Raw genomic sequence first — 8,324 nt, forward strand, 5'->3', positions numbered from 1 at the left:
AATACTTGATTCATTGTCTCATCAGACATGGATTGGTTGAGCCCTAATGGGGCGGTGATCGACTGTAAGCAGCAGTTGGTTCGGGTCAGGACCCCAAGTGGGGGAGAGCTGGTGATTCAGGGTGAGAGACCGCTGCGTGGACCGGTCATGTGTTCAGCAGCGAGAGTCAGACGCTACCTTCATCAGGGATATACAGGTTTTGTCGCCTACATTATGGATACCCGGGAGGAGGGTAAGGCGACCGTGAGCGATGTGCCAGTTGTGTGGGAGTATCCGAATGTGTTTCCGGAGGACTTATCTGGGGTACCTCTGGAGAGACAGATGGAGTTTAGGATTGACCTAGTTCCGGGTGCGGCTCCGATAGCCAATGCACCATATCGGTTGGCTCCTCCCGAGATGCAGGAGTTGTCTACACAGCTGCAGGAGCTGTTAGACAAGGTGTTAGACAAGGGATAGTGTGCACGTCGGGATTTCGTGGCCACGTATACCTCGATGATGTTCGTCGTCAGTATACCGTTTGGTCTTATTTTTTTTCTTGACAACCGAATTTCATTGCAGCTACGGGTTACACGGAGTATTACATTAGCAAAGAATCAGGAAAAGTATGCAGGTAATAAATATAATTAATGACTCAAATGATTCTTGTTTATATATATATATATATATATATATATATATATATATATATATATATATATATATATATATAGGGAAAAGTGAATATACCCTTAAGTGTATATAAGCTTATGTATCCAAATTCACCATACCACCTCGTTTTGTATCATATAATACATTCTAATTGTCCAATGTTCTTATAATTTAGCTTCTAACTTGGTTTACTTCCATGATTTATATAAATTACACATTTATCTTCCTCTTATATGATTTTCATTTTAATTTATGTCATAATATTTATAAAAAAACATATAAATTAATAAAACATAATTCAATTAACTACTAAATTAAATATACATTTTAAAACTAAAAACGACATTACGAAACAAAAAAAAACATTATCCAAAAGCATACGATAGTCCTAATAATTTAAAAAACTTAAAACCGATACACTATTCGTCGTCCAAATATTATCCTCGCTAGTTTGTGTTGGTTCCTTCGTCATGCGATCTTCCTCGGCTTCTCAACAAAGGAACTCCAAATGCTCACGTTGCAAGTCATATCTTTTAATTGCGATTTCGTTGTGGGCGTCAAATTTCTATTTCAGTTCTGCGTGCTCTCGAAGTTTACTTTCGCTTTCCTCCGCATGTTGTTGAGCCCTATCGGTCGTCGAGGCGGGGATATCTCTTCGATGTTGTTGAGGTTGTCTGGTAGGTCATGCGTGCTCGCATTGAGGTCGATGTTCGTGCGTGTGTCCGAAACGTCGATCGAACCCTAGCCGCGAGATCTCTTGGATTGTTGTTCTGAAAATGTGTCCGTTTTAGTCCATTTTGGGTCATCCTTAACAATCTCCCAAATCTTTTCATGCTCGAAAACGTGACCCGTCTCGACATGATATTGGTCCCTCGCCGCTCTAAAAACATCAAAATCGGTCGTGCCACTTTGCTTGTGCGAGGAAAATTTGTTGTAGATGGAATTGAACTTGGTGCACTTCTTGCTTATTTGAGTCCACTTGCTACTCAACATATCGTGATTGCGATAATTTTCAACCTTCTTCAAAATAGTCCGAAATTTGCCGATCACAACTTTCCAAAAAGCGACTTTTCTCATATCGTTTCCCTTAGTTGAGTTTTTTGATGTCCCGCACCATGATACCGCCAACACGTATTCTTCCTCCGCAGTCCACCATGTTGGAGGTTCTTTTTCTGATTGCTCCACCGCGACCCCTTTCCCTTTCTTTCTTGCTCTCCCTTTGTTGGCTGTTATTTTGCGCGCACTTGCGTCTCCACAACCATTTTTTGCGTGGGTGGTGGTTGTGTGGTATTTTGTTGCATGGTAGCAAATGTGTTGAAAATGTTTTGTGGAAGGGTTGTAGGGAATTGTGATGGGGGTGAGGCGGAATTGAAAAGGTTGTCGGAAAATGGAAGTTGCGGTGAGTTTTGCGAGTTGAGGATGGTCGCGTATGCCTCATTTTGTACAAACTGAGAGGAGGGGATGTGTTTGTGTTTAGAGGAGGAGTATTGAAGTTTTGATCAATAGTGATTGAATATGAAATTGGTTGATTTGTATGGAATAAATGAGAGAAATATGTTGAATGTGTAGGTAAAAATTTGAAGTTATATTGGAGTTAAAGCGTAATTTGTTTTTTTGACTATGTGACCATTTCACAACGGTCGAAAAAGTGACTGTTCACTTGATGCAAGCCACCGTTTCTTCTTGTTGTCACCATAACGCCTCCTAACGTAACGGCCAAAAACGGGTATCGGGGACGGTGTTTCCGATGTTATAACGCCGTCTTTGGATGTCACCTCGGAACAAGTTCCTGGTCGTCTACAACTATGTACAAATAAAGTCAAATGAAATACTATATTATATATTTTTGGTGTTTTTATAGTTTGATGATCTTTTAATATCTTTTATACTTATTTTAATGATTGTTTTGTATTATTAAGCACCATAAAAACCGTCAACATGGATCCTTCCTTTCTTTCACTAAAATGGCGACCACTCTCTCGCCTACTACTTCCGTCACTTTTCACCGATTCTCCGGCCACCAGTCTCTCAGCGATTTCCGATCAAAAAGGTACCTGAATTTCACGAAACTCCAGTGCACCGGAGGAGGAGACAACACAACAAGTACGGATTCATCCGCCACCGGTCAAGTCTCCGAGTCCGGAAACCTACTGCTCAAAACCGCTTGGTATGGCTCCGAGCTTCTCGGAATTGCTGCCTCGTTTTTCCGTTCACCGGAGAACATCGATGACGGAGCCAATAGAGGCATCGAGCTTGCTGGAGATAGAGTCGGAGTAATTGACCGATCAATTATCGTTGAAACTATCAAAGAGGATTATCAGAGGTCGTATTTCGTCACAGGTAACCATTAAATCGTACTCCGTTTAGTTTATACACCTCCAGTTTCCGAGAATTTCAAATTTGGTATCGAATTTGGTGATGAAAAGCAATTTCTTGTAGACATGCTCAATTTTACTTCATTGAATTCAGTTTTAGGGTACAAAATTCTTAGTTTTATCCATCAGGCTTTAATAATTGCAGTTTATGTTTGATTTTAGGTGCTCTTACACTAGACGCATATGAAGACGACTGTGAATTTGCAGATCCAGCAGGTTCGTTTAAAGGTCTACGTCGATTCAAAAGAAATTGCACAAATTTTGGGTCTCTTATTGAGAAATCAAACATGAAGCTCATGAAATGGGAGGATTTTGAGGTATTTCTCTGCAACTTCATACATTCCTAGTAATTCAGTGTGTAATAACCATGGATTTTGAATCATTTGTGTTGTAGGATAAAGGAATTGGGCATTGGCGTTTCAGTTGCACCATGTCATTTCCATGGAAACCTATTCTTTCAGGTATCTTCATACAAATTTTACAATGCCATTAAAAGGGATAAAATACAAAATGTTATTAAGATGAGGGTTGCTACCATGTCATTAATCTTATGATATGAGTCCGAATAAATTTTGTAGGACTGTTTTTGATCATGAGGACATTCTTGTCTTTTGCACTGATAAGAGCTCAAAAACAAGTTCATATTCCACTTTTTTGTATGAGATAAAAATTTGCAACTTTTGTCTCGGTGAATTCAGAGTTCATACCCAATGCTTTCAACACCAACTGTATTGTGTTACCATGTCATGTCCAGAGTTGTCATATCAATTTTGTTTTGTCTTCTTGACAACCGAATTTCATTGCAGCTACAGGTTACACGGAGTATTACATTAGCAAAGAATCAGGAAAAGTATGCAGGTGATTAATATATATATATATATATATATATATATATATATATATATATATATATATATATATATATTCATTTGAAAACCCAAATAAAAAAATGAGACCCCTTGAAAGAATGTAAATTGCTTGGAAAAGCCGATTTAGTTGAAGTATTTATTTAGTGTTAAATTACTTTCAGGCATGTGGAGCATTGGAATGTGCCAAAGATGGCATTATTCAAACAACTTCTAAAACCTAGTAGAGGATTTTGGGGCAACAACAAACTAGGCTAAACGTTGCCTATATTCATTCATCCTGTATATATAATTAATTATATATGATATAATTTTATTCTACATAACACAGAGAATTCATGGATATATATATATATTTGGTTGGGCTTATTCGGTTTGCGATATAGGTCGAGCTTTAATTAGAAATTGTAGTTAATTAATGTAATATAATCTCCTTTCATACTTTTTCTCTTTTGTTTAATATTGAGTTCATCTAACCAAAAGTTTAGACTCAATGATGTTATGGTGTGTATATAGAACTTCTATAAGTTGGTTAACTTCCAAGTTATGGTTACAAACAAATCAGACCGGTTTGCCTTTACAATGTTTTTGGAACGATGCAGACAATTGACGACAAAAACATAAAATATTCTACTACAAGTGTTGTTACTAAAATGCCTCCAAACGTGGTAACAATGTTTGTTGTCTAAATTTGCACATATCATTCATTCACAGCTGGTCAAACATGATGCATTTAAGGTTGTAGTTTATGCAGTGAGAGTTGTAAATTGGTCACGAATAGGAGAAAGAAAACAAGCAACAAGTAATTGGCAGTGATCAAATATTATGAGAATTGGGAAGGGGGAGCAATGAGGGAGAAAGAAAACTATGGCTTCATATTACAAGAAATGGGGATTCAGAAAAAAATTTAAAAAAAAACAAATGATGTAAAAAGTAAAGACGCCAATAAGCCCATTATGTTTTATTTGTGTTGTTGTAATAAAGAAGACTATGTGAAGAGGAGGGATAATACAGTAATTATAGCATATAACTTGTTGTTGGTAAGGTAGGTGTACAAGAGATGAGATGAGATCTCAGTGATTTGGATGGTCAGGATTGAATTTGACAGACTCCCTCCAAATAAGCTCTTTGATGTGTTCTTCAGTGCATGAAGGCTGCTCAAAGTCGAAGCTAAAAGGATGAGGGCACACCGGCTCATCGTTGATTTCATGAAGAGGTGCCAAATACGGGTGACATAACGCCTCATCAACTGCAATATTTATATTCATATATATGTTAATTTATATATAAAATAAAAAAAAAAAAAAAAAAAAATGGGAAGGGGAAAATGGTAAAAATACCTGTAATACGCCTGTTTGGGTCAAATACAAGCATCTTTTCAAGCAGATCTAAAGCTCCTGGGGATTTATTTGGGAATCTTGCAGAGAACTGTTGTCTTGGATACTGAGGAAGCTGTCTCACATATCTTCTTGCATTATCGCTTCTTAGAAACCCAAGACTTGCATCATCAGGCGAACCGATCAGCTAAAAAAAAAGTCAAACCAAAATTACTTAATTGCCCTTTCATTTGTGTCGTGATAATAATGAATTAATTACCTCCGTGATAAGTCTGAGCTGATGAACATAATCTTTGCCTGGAAACAAGGGCTGTCGAGTGAGGATCTCACCAAGGATGCAGCCGACGGACCAGATGTCAATGGCGGCCGTGTACTCTGAACAATTTAAGAGCAATTCAGGGGCGCGATACCATCGAGTCACAACATACTCGGTCATGAAATCGGTTTCTGAAGTGGTTCTTGCAAGCCCAAAATCCCCAATTTTTAGGTCACAATTTGCATTCAGAAGTAAGTTGCTTGGTTTTAGATCACGATGCAACACGTGTGCCGAATGAACGTACTTCAGTCCTCTTAGAATTTGGTAAAGAAAATACTGCCATCATCATCAAAACATCAAAACATCAAGTTTCAGTTTTGGACTAAATCATTTTTGTAACTTAAGAATCATAAAAATGAAGACATACCCGACAATGATCATCAGCCAGAGGTTGATTAGAGCGTATTATTTGATGAAGATCCGTGTCCATCAACTCATAAACAATGTAAACATCATTGAAGTTTTCCTTCTGTGGGGGCCGAATGATGTCTTTGATTGCAATAACCTGTACAGCTCAAATCACGTAAATACCCTTCAACCCAAATCAATACCATCAAAAGAGAGTTGTAAACTCACATTTTCATGTTCCATGTGACGAAGAAGCTTAATTTCTCTTAGAGTCCTTTTCGCATCTATTCTGTTGTCAAAAGCATTCCCAATTTTCTTTATGGCAACTTCTTCACGTGTCTCCGCATTCGTTGCAGCACTGAAAAAAAAAAGTCAACAAAAGTCAACTTTCTTCAAAACAATGAGAATCCCCTGTTTCTTTTTTTTCTTTTTCCATTTTGTGATTTTCAAAATGTATTTAGGAAAATGGAAGGAAAAAATGAGGGCAAATTTGTAAAAACTTAGGACTTAATGGGGAAAACCTCCTTACTCCAAAACTCAGATGAAGTCATATAATGGGTAATGATGTTTGTCTGTATAAAGTGTTGAATAGATAAGGTATATGTTGCTTTCCTAGACTAAATGACCATTTTATCCTTACATTCCAAAAAACTTCACAAGATCCATCAATTTCAACATGATAGTAAATAGGTAAACAGTTGGTATCTTAATACATTAAGCCATGGTTTTTGGCTTAACACATTAAGTCATTCAGTCCAGAAGTCAAAAATAAACAACACCTAACTATTTTCCTATTTATAAACAACAGTAAATGATTCTAAATCTGGATCTCGTGCTCAAGATTCTACAAAATTAAGAGGTTAAACCCTAATGATTATAAGCTCAAGTTACCCGTAAATCACCATCAAAATGTAGCTAAATGAATGAATCGAAGCAATCACATAGGATTATAAGATCATATTTCCTGCAAATCCATAGCTGATAAACCCTAATATGATCAACCACTACATCGAAGAGCCTTACGATGATGATCAAATACAAATCGCCATAACTACAGCACGTAATTCCACGATTCCCCAAACAAAATCGATCAACATCACCGAATAAAATCAAACATAATAACTACAAATCATGCTAAACATTTCAAAAACTACCAACAGAATTCGAGTCTTACCAAACGATTCCATAAGCGCCTCTACCAACAGGTCTGATCGGAGGAACATACTTCCGGGAAACTTCGAAAAGATTGCCGTACACATTATACTGAACGTAACGACCGCCATGTGTAAGAACCCCTTTAACGTTACTCTGATCCGCTGTAGTAGCAGAGCTTGACTCCACCACAGACATAGCTTCCTTCAGCGACTTTCTCTCTCTAGATCCAACCTAAATTTTGGGATTGAAGAAGAAGATATGGTTTTTGACATTTCTAAATTTAGAGTTGTTATGACTCATGACAATGAAGACTGAAGAGAGAGAAACTTTAGAACTGGAGCTGATATGTTGTTACCCGTGAAGAAATTTTACCTTTTTGTATAGTGCTTTTTGTGTTCGTCTTTTGTGTGGTTGAATTATAAATGTGTGTATGGTGTAAAACTTTTTTGATGGGTGATTCGATCACCATACACCTGTTACGGTTTTGATTATTCACAAACTCCATCAAAGTTGAAATCATTTTCATGGTGGATCATTTTCTCGAAGAGATTGTATTTTATGGTGGGGGGAATTGCATTTTACAGAAACAATACCTTTGTGCTATTTATTAATTTCGGAAAAACTTTTCTTATAAAATTTAGACGAATTTATTTACATACAAATCAAGTAATTTACTTTGTAAATTATTATTTCATTAGAAATATGTTATGCATCATTTTAATTAATATAAAAGTTATCGGTTACTCAACTTGTTCATATGACCTTATATATGATTATCTATAAGGGTTATTTCTATAAAAGACCCTATATATTGATGTTTTTTCTTTTCCGAAAAAAATCCAACTTTTACATGTTACTTGTTATTTTAGACCCTAACAGGTCACCAAAAGGGAAATTAAGTATTTTTATTTCATAAAAAACCCTATATTTTGTATTTTTTTTCCAGTTTAGACCTAAAATGTTTTTTATTTCAAGACTAGTTGTATAAAAAAACATGATTATATCATTTTAGTTTAAACTTAGACATTGATTTAAACAATGCTATTATTATGCCTACATTTATTTATGATTGGACAATTTCTTTATCCACATATATTTTTAAAAAAAAAGTAGTTGTAAAAGTTATTTCTTTACTACACCAAGTTCATGTAGCTTAATTTCGTCAGGGTATAAAAAACATAATTGTATTCTTTTAGTTTAAATAATAGACAACGATTTAACTTTTGCATCTTTTGGCATCGTATTGATTTACGCATGAAACATTTTTTTTAAACCATTA

At 36.1% G+C, this 8,324-nt stretch overlaps 2 protein-coding genes across 3 annotated transcripts; one reads left to right on the forward strand and one right to left on the reverse strand.

The window, feature by feature from the left end:
- The first annotated feature begins 2,581 nt into the window (after nt 1-2,581).
- LOC145167850 (Nuclear transport factor 2 (NTF2) family protein) lies at nt 2,582-4,330 on the forward strand. Of its 2 annotated transcripts, none has more exons than XM_079087108.1 (5): nt 2,582-2,988; nt 3,186-3,340; nt 3,418-3,484; nt 3,830-3,881; nt 4,054-4,330. In XM_079087108.1, the coding sequence occupies exons 1-5, from the start codon at nt 2,613-2,615 to the stop codon at nt 4,145-4,147; spliced, it is 744 nt and encodes a 247-aa protein (XP_078943234.1). In that variant the 5' UTR covers nt 2,582-2,612; the 3' UTR covers nt 4,148-4,330. The 2 variants fall into 2 exon arrangements, with proteins under 2 accessions (XP_078943234.1, XP_078943235.1); XM_079087109.1 differs by having other exon boundaries at nt 3,830-3,873.
- A 415-nt stretch (nt 4,331-4,745) lies between these two features.
- LOC145167849 (mitogen-activated protein kinase homolog MMK2) lies at nt 4,746-7,446 on the reverse strand. The gene is made up of 6 exons (XM_079087107.1): nt 7,065-7,446; nt 6,119-6,248; nt 5,910-6,047; nt 5,486-5,818; nt 5,230-5,413; nt 4,746-5,138 (listed from the first exon to the last, which is right to left on the reverse strand). Exons 1-6 carry the CDS (start codon nt 7,238-7,240, stop codon nt 4,963-4,965), a joined length of 1,137 nt encoding a protein of 378 aa, XP_078943233.1. The 5' UTR covers nt 7,241-7,446; the 3' UTR covers nt 4,746-4,962.
- Between the last annotated feature and the right edge of the window lie 878 nt (nt 7,447-8,324).

The sequence above is a fragment of the Lactuca virosa genome, chromosome 3 (assembly GCF_052849685.1).
Source record: "Lactuca virosa cultivar CGN04683 chromosome 3, Lactuca_virosa_CGN04683_v6, whole genome shotgun sequence".
Lineage (NCBI taxonomy): Eukaryota > Viridiplantae > Streptophyta > Magnoliopsida > Asterales > Asteraceae > Lactuca > Lactuca virosa.

Bases quoted from the DNA above. Each gene is read 5' to 3' on its own strand.
- LOC145167850 (XM_079087108.1), top strand. From the start codon at position 2,613: ATGGCGACCACTCTCTCGCCTACTACTTCCGTCACTTTTCACCGATTC. The intron at 2,989-3,185 runs GTAACCATTAAA...GTTTGATTTTAG, and splicing joins GAGGTCGTATTTCGTCACAG to GTGCTCTTACACTAGACGCA. The intron at 3,882-4,053 runs GTGATTAATATA...AATTACTTTCAG, and splicing joins GAATCAGGAAAAGTATGCAG to GCATGTGGAGCATTGGAATG.
- LOC145167849 (XM_079087107.1), bottom strand. From the start codon at position 7,240: ATGTCTGTGGTGGAGTCAAGCTCTGCTACTACAGCGGATCAGAGTAAC. The intron at 6,249-7,064 runs GTAAGACTCGAA...TTTTTTTTTCAG, and splicing joins GGCGCTTATGGAATCGTTTG to TGCTGCAACGAATGCGGAGA. The intron at 5,414-5,485 runs GTAATTAATTCA...CTTTTTTTTTAG, and splicing joins AGCTCAGACTTATCACGGAG to CTGATCGGTTCGCCTGATGA.